Below are 19,803 nucleotides of genomic sequence, written 5' to 3' on the forward strand. Positions count from 1 at the left end.
GTCTTATCTGTCAACAAGACAAGGTTGAGCAACAAAAACCCGGAGGACTTTTGGAGCCACTACCAGTTGCAGAGCGTCCATGGGAGAGCGTGACTATGGACTTTATCACTTGCCTATCGAAGTCCGACGGTTATGGTACTATTATGGTGGTCGTGGATAGATTTTCCAAATATGCCACCTTCATGCCCGCCTCACCAAGTTGCACTGCCAAGGAAGCCGCCAAGCTATTCTTTAAGAATGTGGTGAAGTATTGGGGCTTACCAAGGCATATTATCAGTGATCGAAACCCCCGTTTTACTGGGAGCTTTTGGAGAGAATTATTCGACATACTTGGCACGGAACTGCACTTTTCCACTAGTTTCCACCCACAGAAAGATGGACAAACGGAACGGGCCAATGCCTTACTAGAATGCTACTTGAAGCATTATGTAAGCGCGCATCAAAAAGATTGGCAAGGCTCCTAGACATCGCCCAATTCTCTTATAACTTGCAGTGGAGTGAGTCCACGGGGCGGATACCATTTGAGCTAGCCACAGGCCAACAACCACAAACTCCACATTCATTACGAGCTGCGTTCGAGGGAAAGAGTTTGGGGGCTTATCATATGGCCAAAGGATTGGAGGAGCAGCTTGACACTGCTAAGTCCTACTTGGATAAGGCAGCTAAGAAGATGAAGAAGTTTGCAGATCGTAAGCGGCGTCCCACGGACTATAGAGTTGGGGACATGGTCATGGTGAAGTTTAACCCAAGACAGTTTAAGGCACTACGGGGCATGCATCAGAATTTGATTCGCAAGTATGCGGGGCCATTTAAGATCGTCGCTAAGGTAGGCAAGATCTCATACAAGCTTGACATGCCATCATATCGTAAGATCTACCCTATCTTCAATGCTAGCATGCTTAAGCCATATCATGAAGACAAGGATGATCCAAGTAAGGGACAATCAAATCAAGCGCCTATTACTATCACCATTTGGCATATATTAATACCATGTGGAAGCTTACATAGGAGGAAAGCTAGTATTTGTGAGAAGATTCTAGAGAAGTATGGACATTTCCTTTGGAAGATCCTAGATGCTTATGGATTTGCTAGGAAAGTCCTTGGAATCTTCTAGGCTTGTAGAGAATTCTAGAGAAAGCCCTTATCTTGTAAATATTAAGGACTTGTGTAACAATTAATATTTACACACTAGCCCCTAGGAAACTAGTATATAAAGGGGGGGCATTCATTTGTAATTCATCAAGCAAACAATTCAAGTTCTCTCTAATACAAAGTTTCATTTAACAATTCTCTTGTGTTCTTTCTACCATTCTCTTAGCGATCTTGAGTGTAGTAAGGCTGACTTGACATAGCAAGAACGTGAGCAAATTGTCAAGTGCCGCACGTGTACTTAGTTAACGACTAAGGATGTGACACAATGTACTCTTGTTCATAACGAGATTATGGGATGTATGATTAGTGAAGAGTGTGAACCGCAGGACCTTTACTACCTCTATTCCAACATATGATAATTTCAGATCCAAAACACAGCCAATGGATGTAAGGAAACAGAACACTCTTCAGAAAAGAAAAGCAGCATGAATTTAAGTTTAAAACAGTTTCCTTAGGCCAAATTAGAAGATAGAAACTTGATTTTGCATTAGCTAACAGATTGGAATACAAGAACTACACACAAACAGGGCCACAGAACATAGTACAAGATAGTCGTAACATTGGCTGAAGTGGAACGCAGTGCCCTGATCATGAGTACAAAATATTAATCTAGTCCTTTTCTTGATCACCATGAAGAGAAATCCTTTCCATGATATTTGCCACCACCTCTTTTGACTCCTTGAGAAGCTCGACACTCTTGTTGAGCCTAGTGCGTTTCTCGGCAATCAAAGGTGACTCATCCAGCATTCTCTTGATTCCACCCCCGTGAGGCGCCATCAGATCCTGAACGATCTCCTCTTCCATCTCCTTGTTAACCATCTTTTGAAGGCTGAACATAATGTGCAAAGCCATAAAATCAACCATCCTCATCAACACAAGTTTCCAATAGGCAGTGATCCTCATCTTCATATCAAATGCCTGCTGCACCGAACCTAGATGCTTCCTCAAATGACCAACATCAATTTCTCCAACACCTTCCAAGTTTATTACGGAGGGCTTCCTCGGGTCGTTCATAATCTCCATAAAGGTGTTTTGTTGCGCAATGAGCTTGCTATAAGTTGCTAAATAGTCAGGATTACAAGTGTAATCAGTCATCTTTTCCATCCCGATGATTTCCCTTACCCAATCAACTGATTCGTTCTTCTTGATGAGAATCAAGTTTTGAGCAGCTCTTCTGGTGGAAGACTGAAGCTGTGGGTAGTTATCACAATGATACATCAACACTTTGATAACAATTCTTTCTACGTAATTCCACAGTCTACCCACGAAATCCTCTGGAGCTACAGCAATTTCCTTGACTTTTTTCTGCAATACATTGAGGAAAACGGCCCGAGGAAGGAAGTTCGGCAATCCAATCCCTTTTGTTTCCTGTAAAGCCATGATCTCTTCCGTCAAAAAGTCTTCTTTTTTCTCTAAATTCTTTGAATGCAGCTCAATAGAGTATTGGTCAAGCATTTCAACCAGTCTAGCTGTGCAATGCATTTCTATTTCTTCCGGATACTCGTCAAACTCCCCTCTTAGAAGAATTTTCTTTAATGTTTCCTTGGATGAACTCAGAATATGCATGAATGTCGTCAAAGCTTCAGCCACAGAACTTAAATGCTGAGGCAGCCTGTTGAGTTCGGCGACATTAGAAGTTAGTTTGTCATTGATTTTCCCCACAATTTCAGGCAAGCATTTCGAAATGATACTTGCTTGAATACGCACCAGCTTTTGTGCCAGAACTGGAATGCCAACCATGGATTTATCAATCTTTGATAAAAGTGGATGGGTTGAGAAAAGCCTTGCCTCATCACTCCTGGCTTCTTCGTAAGACTCATTCCCAATTCTATTCCTCACACAAACATAGCCGAGTCCTATATTCACTTCATCTGCAGTAACTTTCTCAAGCAAACCTTCAGGAGCTTTATCGGCCTTTGTCACAACGGCTAAAGTCCTTTCCCCTGTTTTGTCAACCTTCTGAGACATCCTAATAGACTCACAAGTAGGAAAATCAACAGTAGCTGATAAAACATTCAAGATTATGCTTTCCTCAGGAGCTATGTATTTCATAATGATATCAGAAATCTGCTCATAAATGTCTTCAGGTTGTCCCTGAACAGGAACTCTAGTGATTCCAGGCAAATCTACCATGGTCAAGTCAGGCACACCACTCTTTTTCACTACAAGTGTTAAAGGGTTGTTAGATATGCCCTTACCATGGCCAGCGATCTCATCAGTTGCAAGAATGATAGCATCTGCAATGCCATCTTCATCGACAGGGAGCGACTTCTCATTGTACTCTAAGCGAAGATTTGTTGTTGTGATTTTTGTGTCATTTTGCAGCCTCATAATTAGAGGGACTCTGGTGCAAATGCCTTGCCCTCTAGGAAGGCTGATTCCAGCAAGGGATTCAAGAACACTGGATTTTCCAGAAGATTGATCGCCGACTACTACGATGGTCGGAAGCTGGATGCCTTCTTGCATGATGTTAAGGTGGCGGAGTTTGTCTACGCAGTCGAGGAGTGGCCGGATTCTATCATTGAAGGATGCAACAATAGGAGGATGAACACCACAAGCTGGTGGTGCTACTACTGCAAGAGGTTTAGGATCAAGAACATCATTTGAATCAGATGGATATTGTTCATCAGAAGAGCAGCCATCGATGTTTTGGTAAGCCATACTTTCTTGAGAGTAAGTAGAAATGGTTTTGAAGGTTTCTTTCAAAGGTGAAATTGGTGTGGTGAAGTATACAAATAACTTTTAGGTGTTGTTTGGTTTAAGAGATAAAAGATGTATAATTCTGGTATACTATTTTGGCAGAAGAGAAATTACTGTAGTTAAGTACTTTGGTTTTCTGTTTTTCCTATACATGAAATTAACGTGTTACTTATATAGTGTTTGATTTTTCAGATAAAATTCATTTTTACTTGTGCATAGTTTAATACCAAAAACCATATTATGGTCGAACTTTTATCCTAGGAATAAATCTAGCTATATGGGATATAATGTGCAATAAAAACAAAAACAAAAAAATATCATGTGCTTAGCCAGTAAGACAATCATCCGTACTTCAGATGGATGTGAGAACACTGTGGGACCTATTTAAGTAAAAAAGAAATAAAGAAAAGAAAGAAAAAATGATTTACAAAAGGAAAAGCAAAAGCAAAAGCAGAAGCAAAAATAATGTAATTTGTGGGACCCATTTAAAAAAAAATCAAATTGGTTTGATTTGGTGAGCGGTGGAGCAACACCAATTTTTCAATCTTGCAAATCTACAAAGTAGGAGCCGAACCAATTTTAATTGGTTTTGGTGTGCAACAACACTGTAAATAGAGATGATTCCTCCTCATTGTAAGCATATCAAAAATAAGAGAGAAGCAATAGAAGTTAAAGAGAGTAATCCACATATTATATTCTGTGAGATAAATAATGGGTGTGAATAATATTATAGTAAGGTATTTAAAATATAGAGTGTTATTTCTTTCGAAGTTGTAGTAGTCTTTTGACACTACTAAGTTGTAATATTATAGTGGTAATATTTCTCCGTTCGAGTATTATATTTTATCCCGTTAAAATATTTGGTGTTATTGTTACTCTCTTGTGTTATTATTATTTACCGTGAATACTATTCCTGGGCGGGATATATTTATTTTCCCAACAACGTAATATCAGAGCCATGACAAATAATGGTACGTTGTCTTTTCAGAACCCCCATCTCACGAAAGATAATTATAAGAAATGGTGTCTACGTATGAAAGTCATTCTTGGCTCCTAGAATGTGTGGGAAATCATAGATAGAGGATATGCAATACCCGATAATGAGGAAACTCTGCCTCAAAATGAAAAAGATGTCTTGGCAAAGACAAGGAAGAATGATCAACAAGCCCTCACGCTCATCCACCAATGTTTGGATGATGTCATGTTTGAGAATGTGACAGATACTACCACCTCAAAGGAAGCTTGAGAGATTTTACAAAATTCTCTTCAAGGAGTTGACAAGGTGAGGAAGGTAAAACTTCAAACTCTAAGGGATGACTTTGAAGTTTTAAAAATGAAAGAATCCGAATGCATTTCGGATTATTGTTCAAAAGTGAAGGCTGTTGTAAATCAATTAAAAAGATACGGGGAGGACATAAAATCTTTTAACACCTAAATGTTGCATTGCCTTGCTTGTTTCGAACGAGAGTAAGGCTGGCAAGTGGGCCGATCTAGGGTCGGGACCGGCCCAGGACTACGACCCATGTGGGTAGTGAGCCTAAACGGGCTGAACCGTTTAAGACCCGAACCGGGGGAGGTGGGCCTGGCAAGTGGGCCGGTCCTTAGCCTGAGGCCCGCGAGATCGGATCGTTTGGGACCGCGACTGAACCAGTCCTAGTGGGCCTAAACGGTCCCAACGGCCATAATTTTTAAAAAAAACTGCCCACTTGGGCATTTAAATTCTAGTCGTTTCCTCTGCCAAAATAGTCGTTGGCTATTTACAAAATAACCATTTAACCCCCCAACTTTGTTTTAACCCCATTTTTTTTATATAATTATACTTTTTTCCTATTTTCAACTATAAATACCCCATCATTCTTTCATTTTTCTCACAAAATCATCAATCTCTCTCAATCTCTCTTATATTATGATCCAAAAAAAGATCGGAAAGAATTGGCAAAAATGGTTATTGTTATGTGCTTACCCTAAAATTAATTTAACATCCTAAATTTTAATATTCAATATTTAATATCGAATATAGCTTATATATATATATATATATATTATACATCTTAAGATGTATATATAGTATGTTAAGATGTATATATATCAAATATATATTATAAGCTATATATATATCAAATATAGCGTATATTATACATCTTAAGATGTATATATAGTATGTTAAGATGTATATATATCAAATATATATTATAAGCTATATATATATCAAATATAGCTTATATATATATATATATATATATATATATATATATATATATATATATATATATATATATATATATATATATATATATATATATATTATAACGCATTGCTTTGAATATCTTTAACAATATTTTTGTCTTTAAATTTGAATTAAAACATTTAGGTCATAATTCTATAATATAATTTACAAGGAATTACCTTAGACATTTTTATTACCATCTTTTTCTCTAACTTCTATAAAAAAAAAAATTTAAAAATAGAAAGTATCCGTTGGTCCCACTTGGGCCCACTTAACTCGGGACTGGGCCACTTAACCCGGGACCGTTAGTTCGTTGTCCCGGGCCGATTCCAACAAGAAGCTCGCGAAGCCCGGGACCACTTGGGACCGGGCCCGGCCCACATGACACCCTTAAACGAGAGTACTCTTTATTTTAACTTGTAATAGGAGATTAATTATTATTTTTATCGGAATATTAGTCTGTAATATATATTAATATATTTTCTGTAAATAATTATTTTAGTTGATTGTGCAAATATATTTTTATACTCGAAATATAGAGCTTAATTGTTTTCCCTTGGAACCTAAACTCTCCTCAAAGACGGTAATCAGTAAGCTTATATGAAGATGACACGTGAAAAAATCAACTTTTGACTCAATCAGTTAAGAAAAGTTACTTTTGGAAAAAACTTAGGCTGTCCTTGTCGATGGGCCTAAATTGTTTCGTAACCGTTGAACATTTTTCGAGTTCGGAACCAAAACGTGATTCTTTTGGACTCAAAAAATCAAAATGTATGAAAAAAACGGGTGACAATAATATATATATATATATATATATATATATATATATATATATATATATATATATATATATATATATATATAACGCCCTTTTAAAGGGTGTTATACCTTAACGGTCATTTGCCCAACTAAGTATAGCGTCCTTTTAAAAGGCGCTATCTATATAAAGCCCTTTTGAAAGACGTTATATATATTATGGAGGCCCACCAATAATTATTCTAGGCTTAACTAACATAACAATAATTCAACTAGATATAGCATCTGTGAACACCTAATTTTTTACTACATTTGAATTTTTATTGTAAATATTTTTAAAAATTTAATATATATTTTTAGATTTGTTACATTTATATGTATATATATATATATAGTGTAAAAATTAAAAAAATTTAAAAGGTCAATTATTACTATTAATATTATTTTATTTTTATTTTTATCTTTCTTAACATAAAATAAATTAAAAACTGAAAAAAATTAAATATTTTTTTAAAATTTTCGGATTGGAATAAAATAATAGAAAAATTAAAAGTATGGAATAAAAAAGTAAAATTAAAAGTAGATGAAAATTATTTTTCTTTTTAAAAAGTAAAAGAAAGTGGAAAATTAAAAAAATAAAAGTAAAAGAATGTGAAAATTTAAAAAATAAAAAGTAAAAGAAATTTGTAATTAAAGAATAAAAGTAAAAATAACTGATTTTTTTTTTTAAAAGTAAAAGAAAGTGGAAATTAAAAAAATATAAAATAAGTGAAAAATAAAAACAAAAAGTAAACAAAAGTGGAAATTTAAATATAATAAAAGTAAAAAAAGTGAGAAATTAAAAAATAAAAGTCAATGAAAGTGGGAAATTATTTTTTTTTAAAAATAAGAAAAATGGGAAGTGAGAATTCTTTTTAATTAAAAAAATAATAAAAAAATAAAAAAATAAATTGTAAAAATTCCGAAACTTTTTCAATAAAAAGAAGAGAAATGTGAGGAGAAAAAAGGGATAGAGAGGAGAGAAAAAAAGAGGGAAGGGATTTGAGAGAAATATTTTTGTTTCTTCTACGCTAAGGGAATTTCTATTCGTGTCATTCTTTCTTCGTCTTTCTTTCAAAAAAAAAACAACCAACAGCTTCAGTACCCAAAAACAATCCTTAAACCTCCATAGAATATCCCTTTTAATACCATAAACTACCATCTAAACCCAGTCGAAACAGTGAGGTTTTTAGTTGGGTCGCCAGCGAGTTTCGATGCTCCGTTGAGGTCTTGCGTGTAGTCTGAATGTGTTTAAGATTCAAAGATGTAAAACTGTAAAGTTTCAGATTCAACTTTTGAGGTCCACTTCTTATCTTGTTTTGATTAATGATATGAGTTGTTCCTTTTTCTTTTGGTGTTCTTTGGTGTTCATTTATATCTTGAATAAATGAAATTATTCTCTATTAAGGATGCTCCAAATTTTGAGCTTCCTCTTTGTATATTTATCTTAGTTCATTAGCACGTTCTCTTAAAAAAGGGTTCATCCATGAATGGTTTAATGAAATTTGCTAATTGATAAGTGAGTTGTGATTGTTCATAAAAAAAATAATTTCTTATTGAAATGGAAGCTCAAGCAAGGTTATGTCTCTGTTTGATTATTTAGTCTTTCATGTGTTAATAAATGTGCTTTAGTAGTTCCATCTTTGTTTTAAATTAAGTTGTCAATTGTCTAAAGTATAGAGTTAAGTTGTTAAACAAGTTTAACTAGAATTATGTCACTTGTGAAGATCCAATTTTTGGGCCTAGACACATGGGCCATTGAAAGAAGTGGAGTTGTGAGGTTACTATAAGCTAATGAAGAAAGTTATTTTATCTTTGGGCCAAAACTTGAAATCTGCTAGGCCTATTAATCTCATACAGTGGCACCCTTTTGTAGTCCTTGAATAATTAATTTAATATATTTCATGATTTTCTACAATGACATACTCTTATGGCTTTATAAGTCTCGAATTGGTTTAAGACAAATAATTCATGAACATCATAGCTTGCTTTAGGCGCAATTAATAAATTATCGCGATTATGAGTACGATTCCCATGGCATAGTCACGATACATAAACCCCAATTCGAGTACGTGTTTCACGCGATTTGACCATAACTTCAAATAATAATAATAAACATGTTGTAAATCACTGATGCATTTCACGTGGAGGGTTTGAAATATGTACCAAACGACAAGTGTACGACATCGTAACCTGTTCAAGAAATAACTCCATAAATACTAAAAAGCGATTTAAATACATAATTAAAAGCGGTCAAAGGTAAAGTGTACAATAGGTTTATAACATGTTATATTGTACCCTAAAGAATCATTATCACGCGAAACATAGCGCGATGAAATACCACGTTATGTGTTTTATGTTGCCTATAAATAACTAGCGCATTTTAGTTATTATCTGCGCGTAACCAAAACAAATAGAAAAACTTTCCATAAATTTTTTATTTTTCTTGCATTAAGAAATGTCTAGACGCAATGACGTATCAAGGTGTTATTGTGGCAAACGTGTGATTTTGAAACCATGTTGGTCAAATAGTAAAGTTGGGCGTAGACGCTGGATATGTCAACAACTTGTAAGTTATTGTTTTGAAAAAAATATTTGTTAATATTTTTTATATAAAATGTTAACAAATAGTGTTGTGTTATAATCCCCATTGGTAGGACGGAAATCAATGTAGATTTGAAGAATGGTATGATGAACCCATTAACCAGGAATACTACAAATCATGTTTGCAGTATATTTGAAATATGATCAGTGAATACAAACTCCAGATCTTTAAAATGCAACGACAAATTGCGGCAGTGCAGGAGAAACTAAAAGAGACGGAAGAACAAAAAAATAGACTGGAAGAGAAATTTAAGTGGTTGAAGCAGAGAATAATGGGCGATAGTGATTAAACAAACATATGTATGTATTGAGTTTAGTATTTTATCTTTATATTTTCCGTATCATGTATTTTTATTAGTTCTACCGAATTTAAATTATGTTAAGTTGATATGTTTGTACTTGTGTTGTAGTATTAAAATAACAAAGAACCCGAGAAATAAGAATATAATGCACATATAATGTAAACAATAAAAATTGTTGCTATTATTTACTAAATGTCATATGTACATAAAATCAAAAGAAATTCAATGTGTCCCACATTCTGTATGCTTTAAAGCAGCCGTTGGCCTGAGGCGCATCCCATCCCTCCCGGCTATACTATCAGGATCATCCTTATCACGCCGCCTCTTTATCGAAGGATGCGCTGCAACATGATCGCCAGTAGGGCTGGCAGGCTCGGTAGAAGAGGTCGTCAGTCTAGCAGTAACCTACACAATAATAAGATATTTTAGTATATAAAATATATATTAGTAATATACGTGTTAAGTCACAAAAATTTAAATTGTCTTACCATGGTCTCGGCGGGCTCCTGAATATAATCATTCGTCTCAGCCATGTCAGTATCGCACAAAGTGGCCTCCGTGACGGGCGAGGATGATGCCTTCAAAAAAAGGCTTTAGATATTTATGACTAATCAATGAGATAAAAATATATATAAATAATAGTAATACAAACAAACTTGCGCATATGAAAGATCCTCAGCATCCCTCGATGATGAGCCATAACTTAGTCGGCGCCCACTATTCACATCTCGTGTCGGGCAATCATCAGCAACCGTCGATGGCTCTGGAGGACTGGGAAAATACTGATCCCACTCCTGTCGCGTAATGGTCATGCCCATGATCAACAATGGAGCTGACGGGGTCACCTGCGAAGTCCCTAGAGTAAGCTGAAGGCTGAATGACGGCATATCACTAGGAGCATGGTCTAGCTCATGGTGGTCACCCGACTGATCAACTCCAACATCCTCAACAGGTGCCTCAACGTACCCTTACTGGGGATCACCTCCTCGCCGACCCCCACGACCTCGTGGGACACCCCTACATCTCTGAGAACGGTTGCCACGTCGACCACGTTTCGGCTCCACTGCTGGCCCACGTTAGAACTACTCTGGTGCCACAGAATTAGCCTCGTATCGTAAGCGCTCATCATCTCGGGCTCGCCTCGTATCGTAAGCGCTCCTGGCGTATGGAATGTACCGGCCTCCAGCACGATGAACGGGATTCCCGACAAAAAGTTGGGTAACGCTGCGGTACTAGCCCATATACTCATGCTCACCATCCGTCCGGGAAGGTGGAGGGAGGCGGAATCAGGTCATACCGCTGGTCCCAAGTATCGATTTACGCCTCTAGCCATGCCACATATGTCTGGTCCATACTGGAATGATCATCCCGTTGATAATGTGTCATATGCCAAGCGGGCGATGGAGGTACAAGCTGCGGTAGACCAAACTGGCGAAGGACTTGTTCGGTGGCATGATGCTCTACAATATCGAGACACATCAACGGGATGGAAGAGCTTCACATAATTCGATCGGTCGAGCAATAATCGGTCAAACCAGATATTAGCTCGTCGCTGTATGGCCTCCAAATGAACTATTAAGTAAAAACAAGAACCGTGAGTATACGCAACACATATAAAGCCAGGCCAAGTAAACTTAAGTATACATCTACCTGTGCGCCCTCCAACAAATCTAATAAATCCCTGCAATATGGGAGATTATGTTGAGCCTCGTACTCGCGTCCATATCCTCGCCTATCAACCCACCTCCTAGCTAAAGGGAGAAACGAAGGTGGTGCATCCAGAGCGAAGGGTGGTAGAGGTGGCTGCAACTGCAGGAACCGCTCCTAGGCCCAAACCTAATATGCAATATGGACATAAAATTTAAGGTATATTTTTACTAGGTATGTTATAATTAAGAGAGTATTTAACTATGTTTTCACCTGCATCAATGGCAAAAATCCGGCAACGTCTCACTGGGTGCTCATGCTCGCCCTGCACATCTGCCTGTACAAGTAATAAAGAACAACAACACCCCAACTGTAATCATGTAAATCATCTAGCAGCTCAAGATGATGAAGAAATCTCAAGCTGACTAGGTTTCCCGAAATGTTCGGGTACAATACCCTTCCAAACATAAGCAGCAGCAGCAATAGCAACCTCGTGTACCGGTTAATATGAAAGCTCCGATGTATCATTAGTAATGTCAGCATGTATCGCCTCCAGATGCAGCCGGACGGGCGTCAACTGCAGACGATTAGCCCTAACCAATGCAGCCTCGTCCACTGGCTAGAAACCGGTGAGCCGCTACAATATCTCCAGGCACTGCAAACCCGTATACTCTCTGATGGCATGCGGCAAAGCAACATAATGTCCATCAACCGGCAGCCCATATCGAACCTCCACGTCCTGAAGCGTGATAGTGGCCTCACCAATGGGCAAATGGAATGTGTGCGTCTGCGGTCGCCACCGCTATATCAAAGTCATAATATATATATATATATATATATATGTTATTGTTATGTGCTTACCCTATAATTGATTTAACATCCTAAATTTTAATATTCAATATTTAATATCGAATACAGCTTTTATATATATATATATATATATATATATATATATACTATACTATATATACATCTTATATCGAATATAGCTTTTATATATATATATATATATATATATATATATATATATATATATTATAACACATTATTTTGAATATCTTTTAACAATATTTTTATCACAATTCTATAATATAATTTATAAGGAATTGCCTTAGATATTTAATTACCATTTGTTTTTCCTAACTTCTATAAAAAAAAATTTAAAAAATAAAAAGTATCCGTTGGTCCCACTTAGGCCCACTTGGGTCCACTTAGGCCCGGGATCGACCCACTTAACCCGAGACCGTTAGTTCGTGGTTCTGGGCCGATTCCAACAAGAAGCCCGCGAAGTCCGGGACTACTTAAGACCGTCTCACTTAGGTTCGGCCCACTTAGGACCGGGATCACGAAGCCCACTTAGGACCGGAGCCGGCCCATATGCCATCCTTAAACGAGAGTGCTCTTAATTTTAACTTGTAATAGGAGATTAATTATTATTTTTATCGGAATATTAGTCTGTAATATATATTAATATATTTTCTGTTAATAATTATTTTAGTTGATTGTGGAAATATATTTTTAAACTCGAAACATAGAGCTTAATTGTTTTCCCTTGGAACCTAAACTCTCTTCAAAGACGATAATCAGTAAACTTATATGAAGATGACACGTGGAAAAATCAACTTTTGACTAAATCAGTTAAGAAAAGTTACTTTTGGAAAAAACTTAGGCAGTCCTTGTCGGTGGGCCTAAATTGTTTTGTAACCGTTCAACATTTGTTTGCGAGTCCGGAACCAATGCGATTATTTTGGATTCAAAGAATCAAAATGTGTGAAAAAAAATTGCTGACAATAATATATATATATAACGCTATTTTAAAGGGCGCTATACTTTAACGGTCATTTGCTCAAGTAAGTATAGCGTCTTTTTAAAAGACGCTATATATATAAAGCCATTTTGAAAGACGTTATATATATTATGGGGGCCCACCAATAATATTTTTAGGCTTAACTAACATAACAATAATTCAACTAGGTATAGCATCTATGAGCACCTAAATTTTTACTATATTTGAATTTTTATTGTAAATATTTTTAGCAATTTAATATATATTTTTAGCTTTGTTACATTATATGTATATAGGGTAAAAATTAAAAATAATTTAAAAGGTCAATTATTACTATTAATATTATTTTTATTTTTATTTTTATCTTTCTTAAAATAAAGTAAATTAAAAACTGAAAAAAAATTAAGTATTTTTTTAAAGTTTTCGGATGGGAATAAAATAATAGGAAAATTAAAAGTATGGAATAAAAAAGTAAAAGTAAAAGTAGGTGAAAATTATTTTTTTAAAAAAGTAAAAGAAAGCGGAAAATTAAAAAAGTAAAAGTAAAAGAATGTGAAAATTTAAAAAATAAAAAGTAAAATAAATTTGTAATTAAATAATAAAAGTAAAGATAGATGAATTTTCTTTTTAAAAAATAAAGTAAAAGAAAGTGAAAATTAAAAAAAAGTAAAATACGTGAAATAAAAACAAAAAGTAATAAAAAGTGGGAATTTAAATATAATAAAAATAAAAAAAGTGAGAAATTAAAAAATAAAAGTCAATGAAAGCGAGAAATTATTTTTTTTGAAAAAAGTAGAAAAATGGGAAGTGAGAATTCTTTTTAATTAAAATAATAATAATAATAAAATAAAAAAATAAATTGAAAAAATTCCGAAATTTTTTCTATAAATAGAAGAGAAATGTGAGCAGAAAAGAGGGAGAGAGAGGAGAGAAAAAAAAGAGGGGAGGGATTTGACAGAAATATTTTTGCTTCTTCTATGCTAAGGGAATTTCTATTCGTGTCATTCTTTCTTCATCTTTCTTTCAAAAAACAAAACCAGCAACTTCACCACTCAAAAACAACCCTTAAACCTCCATAGAACATCCCTTTTAATATCAGAAACTACCATCCAAACTCAGTCGAAACAGTGAGGTTTTTAGTTGAGGTCGCCAGCGAGTTTCGATGCTCAGTTGAGGTCTTGCGTGCAGTCAAAATGTGTTTAAGATTCAAAGCAGTAAAACTGTTAAGTTTCAGATTCAACTTTTGAGGTCCACTTCTTATCTTGTTTTGATTAATGATATGAGTTGTTTCTTTTTCTTTTGGAGTTCTTTAGTATTCATTTATATCTTGAATGAATGAAATTGTTCTCTGTTAAGCATGGTCCAAATTTTGAGCTTCCTCTTTGTATATTTATCTTAGTTCATTAGCACGTTCTCTTAAAAAGGGGTTCATCCATGAATGGTTTAATGAAATTTGCTAATTGATAAGTGAGTTGTGATTGTTCATAAAAAAAATAATTTCTTATTGAAATGGAAGCTCAGGTAAGGTTATGTCTCTATTTGGTTATTTAGTCTTTCATGTGTTAATAAATGTACTTTAGTAATTCCATCTTTGTTTTAAATTAAGCTGTCAATTGTCTAAAGTATAGAGTTAAGTTGTTAAACAAGTTTAACTAGAATTATGTCACTGGTGAAGATCCAATTTTTGGGCCTAGACACATGGGCCATTGAAGGAAGTGGGGTGGTGAGGTTACTATAAGCTAATAAAGAAAATTATTTTATCTTTGGGCCAAAATTTGAAATCTGCTAGGCCCATTAATCTCATACAGTGGCCACCTTTTGTAGTCCTTGAATAATTAATTTAATATATTTTATGATTTTCTACAATGACATACTCTTATGGCTTTACAAGTCTCGAGATGAAAAAGTTGATGTTCTACAAAAGGTATCTTCTGAAAAAGCTGTATTATACCCGAAAGAATCATTATCACGCGAGGCATAGCGCTGTGAAATACCACGTTGTGCGTGTTGTCTTGTCGACCTGAAAAAGCTGCTGCTCTACAAAGGTTATCTTCTGAAAAAGCTGTATTGTACCCTAAAGAGTCATTATAACGCGAAACATAGCGCGATAAAATACCACGTTATGTGTTTTATGTTGCCTATAAATAACTAGCGCATTTTAGTTATTATCTGCGCTTAACCAAAACAAATAGAAAAACGTTACATAAATTTTTCATTTTTCTTGCATTAAGAAATGTCTAGATGCAATGACGTATCAAGGTGTTATTGTGGCAAACGTGCGATTTTGAAGTCATGTTGGTCAAATAGTAATGTTGGGCGCATACGCTGGATATGTCAACAACTTGCAAGTTATTGTTTTGGAAAAAATATTTGTTAATATTTTTTATATAAAATGTTAACTAATAGTGTTGTGTTATAATCTCCATTGGTAGGACGGAAATCAATGTAGATTTGAAGAATGGTATGATGAACCCATTAACCAAGAATACTACAAATCATGTTTGCAGTATGTTTGGAATATGACCGGTGAATACAAACTCCAGATCTTTAAAATGCAACGACAAATTGCGGTAGTGAAGGAGAAACTAAAAGAGACGGAAGAAGAAAAATATAGACTCGAAGAGAAATTTAAGTGGTTGAAGCAGAGAATAATGGGCGATAGTGACTAAACAAACACATGTATGTGTTGGGTGTATTATTTTATCTTTATATTTTCCGTATCATGTATTTTTATTAGTTCTACCGAATTTAAATTATGTTAAGTTGATATGTTTGTGCTTGTGTTGTAGTATTAAAATAACAAAGAATCCGAGAAATAAAAACATAATGCACATATAATGTAAACAATAAAAATTGTTGCTATTATTTACTAAATGTCATATGTACATAAAATCAAAAGAAAGTCAATATGTCCCACATCCTGTATGCTTTAAAGCAGCCGTTGGCCTGAGGCGCATCCCATCCCACCCGGCTATACTATCAGGATCATTCTCATCACGCCGCCTCTTTATCGAAGGATGCGCTGCAACATGATCGTTAGTAGGGTTGGCAGGCTCGATAGAAAGGGTCGTCGGTCCAGCAGTAACCTACAGAATAATAAGATATTTTAGTATATGAAATATATATTAGTAATTTACGGGTTAAGTCACAAAAATTAAAAATGTCTTACCATGATCTCGGCGGGCTCCTGAATATAATTATTCGTCTCAACCATGTCAGTATCGCACAAAGTGGCCTCCGTGACGGGCGAGGATGATGCCTTAAAAAAGGCTTTAGATATTTATGACTAATCAATTAGATAAAATAAAATAAAATAATAGTAATACAAACAAACTTGCGCCTGTGAAAGATCCTCAGCATCCCTCGATGATGAGCCATAACTCAGTCGGCGCCCACTATCCATATCTCGTGTCGGGCGATCATCAACAACCGTCGATGGCTCTGTAGGACCAGAAAAATACTGATCCCACTCCTGTCGCGTAATGGTCGTGCCCGCGATCAACAATGGAGCAGACGGGGTCACATGCGAAGTATCTAGAGTAAGTTGAAGGCTGAATGGCGGCATATCACTAGGAGCATGGTCTGGTTCATGGTGGTCACCCGGCTGGTCAACTCCAACATCCTCAATAGGTGCCTCAACATACCCTTGCTGGGGACCACGTCCTTGCCGACCCCCACGACCTCGTGGGACACCCCTACCTCTCTGGGCACGGCTGCCACGCCGACCACGTTTCGGCTCCACTGCTGGCCCACGATGGTACTGCTTTGGCGCTACATAATTAGCCTCGTATCCTAAGCGCTCATCATATCGGGCTCGCCTCAATATCCGGGAAGCCATATCTGTAACCTACCGGTCATAATCGTGCAAAGCGACTGCTCCCTCGCCGGTAAGCTGCTGCATCTGCAGTCCCAACTGTAGAACAGATGTAGGCCAATAGCCTGCATAACATGTAAAATATTAATTACGGAACGCTAGGTTAACATTATAAGTAAGTATACCAAATAACATACCAGTGCCTCGTGCCTCCTAGCGTATGGAACGTACCGACCACCAGCGCGATGAACGGGATTCCCGACAAAAAGTCGGGTAACGCTGCGGTACTAGACCATATACTCATGCTCACCATTCGTCCGGGAAGGTGGATGGGGGAGGAATCAGGTCATTCCGCTGGTCCCAAGTATCGATTTGCGCCTCTAGCCATGCCACATATGTCTGGTCCATACTAGAACGATCATCCCGTTGGTAATGTGTTATATGCCAAGCGGACGATGAAGGTACAAGCTGCGGTAGACCAAACTGGCGAAGGACTCATTCGGTGGCATGATGCTCGACAATATCTGTCACGACCCAAACTAACCCCTGTCATGATGGCGCCTATCGTGGAACTAGGCAAGCCGACTCATTTCCAAAACAAACTAATATTTTCATTTCAAAGATAATTCCAATGTTATTTAACATAAAAACCTTCGTAAAGGAGTTCCAATCAAAATAAAAGTACAGAAGAAAAAGCCCGACATCGGGGTATCACTAGTCATGAGTATCTACTACAATCTGTCTAACAATATCAAGACTAATTCACTCTGGAAAATAGCTAAATACAACTAAAGGAATATAAGAGGGAGAAGAGTAGGGCTGTGATCGCCAGGCAGCTACCTTGCTATTCCCGGGAAAATATGCAATCAGAACAATCAACAACCGCTACCGTGTCCAGCTACACCTGGATCTGCACACAAGGTGCATGGAGTAACGTGAGTACTCTAACTCAGTAAGTAGCAATAATAAATAAAGACTGAGCAGTAGTGACGAGCAATAAAGCATATATTGTTCATATCAGGAAATATCAGTAAAATACCACATGCTTTTAAAATCAGGATTTGAATCAAAACATCTCTTTTAAAGATCATTTAAAGATAGTTTTTCAAACAGAGAAAAAAATGCAAAGGTGAGCAAAAATGAAGAAATCATAAACAGCCCCTCGGGCAAACCTCACAATCACTCTTGCCACTCGAGCATACCTAACAATCACTCTTGCCACTCGGGCATACCTCACAATCACTCTTGCCTCCCAGTCACTCAGCACTCGGCACTCGCACTCAGTAGGTACCTGCGCTTACTGGGGGTGTGTACAGACTCCGGAGGGCTCCTTCAGCCCAAGCGCTATAATCTGCACACACAACTCACGTGCTGCACGGACAACTCACATGATATAATAATAGAGTATGATCCAAGCGGGAAGCCCCGATCCACACTCATCCTCACAAATCAGGCCTTCGGCCTCACTCAGTCATAAACCTCTCAAGCCACTTGGACATTTCAGTAAAAACATGGCATTCGACCCAAAACAACATTTATATGCATAAAAATAGAGTCATAAAATTGAGTTATGCAGTAAGCAAGTATAACCATGACTGAGTATAGATTTTTAATTGAGAACAATGAGAGGATAGTAAGCAAAGGCCCCTAAGGTCCAAACAGCACTGGCACACGGCCCAAACATGTCATTCAACCCAATTTACAGAAACTCTTTCTAAAACATATAAGTATCATATAGTTTCAACAAAAGTGAAACTTTACAGTTGCTACGGGATGGACCAAGTCACAAATCCCCAACAGTGCACGCCCACACGCCCGTCACCTAGCATGTGCGTCACCTCAAAATAGTAGAATGGTACGATATCCGGGGCTTCATACCCTCAGGACTAGATTTACAATCATTACTTACCTCGAACCGGTCAAATCTCTACCTCGCAATGCTCTTGCCTCTGGACTCGGCCTCCAAGTGCTTCGAATCTATTCACAATCAGTACAATACCATCAACACGCACTAATGGAATGAATTCTACATGAAAAACTACAAAATTAGACCAAAACCCGAAATTGGCTCAAACCCGGCCTCCGGGCCCACGTCTCAAAATACGAGAAAATTTACAAAACTAGAAAGCTCATTCACTCACAAATCAAACCATACCAAATTCATCAAAATCCGACATCGTTTGGTCCTTCAAATCCTTAAATTACTCTCCACAAATTCTAAGCCCTAATCCCTCATTTTCACTAATTACAATGATTAAACAACGGAAAATCACCATATATACAAGTATTAGGGCTCAAGTAACTTACCACAATGAAACCCATTTGATTCCCTCTTCAAATCTCTCCCAAAAGCTCCAAACCCGAATAGAAATGGTGAAGAATGCACCAAAATTCGCGAAGTGTGCAATATGTACCCTCTGCCCAGGCTTCTCGCACCTGCGGCCATTTACTCGCACCCCCGTGACCTCACCTGCGGTCCAAGGAGCCGCATCTGCGCAACTCACTTATTCGCCCAGTCTTCACATCTGCGGCAAACTCGTCGCACATGCGCTTGTGCACCTGCGCGTGGTGCGCCGCATCTGCGAAGCCTGTCCAGCATTCCCCTCTCCGCATCTGCGCCCCAGGTTTTGCACCTGCGAACTCCCCACATGCACCAGTGGCATCTGCGCAACCTGCCTAGCCCAGCATTTCCCGCACCTGCGAACTCCTCACGTGCACCAGTGGCCTCGCACCTGCGACTCTTTCTTCCGCAGGTGTGAAAATAGCAGTAGCAGCA

General features: G+C 37.0%; 1 protein-coding gene across 1 annotated transcript; it reads right to left on the reverse strand.

Annotated features, from left to right (window-relative positions):
- Window positions 1–1,613: 1,613 nt before the first annotated feature.
- On the reverse strand, window positions 1,614–4,005 carry LOC104092278 (dynamin-related protein 4C-like). Its single transcript, XM_070197559.1, has one exon. The coding sequence runs from the start codon at window positions 3,811–3,813 to the stop codon at window positions 1,762–1,764; it is 2,052 nt and encodes a 683-aa protein (XP_070053660.1). The 5' UTR covers window positions 3,814–4,005; the 3' UTR covers window positions 1,614–1,761.
- Window positions 4,006–19,803: the final 15,798 nt, after the last annotated feature.

This window comes from Nicotiana tomentosiformis, chromosome 3 (genome assembly GCF_000390325.3).
Source record: "Nicotiana tomentosiformis chromosome 3, ASM39032v3, whole genome shotgun sequence".
Lineage (NCBI taxonomy): Eukaryota > Viridiplantae > Streptophyta > Magnoliopsida > Solanales > Solanaceae > Nicotiana > Nicotiana tomentosiformis.

What these genes read in the sequence shown, in the direction of transcription:
- LOC104092278 (XM_070197559.1), bottom strand. Translation starts at nt 3,813, where the DNA reads ATGGCTTACCAAAACATCGATGGCTGCTCTTCTGATGAACAATATCCA.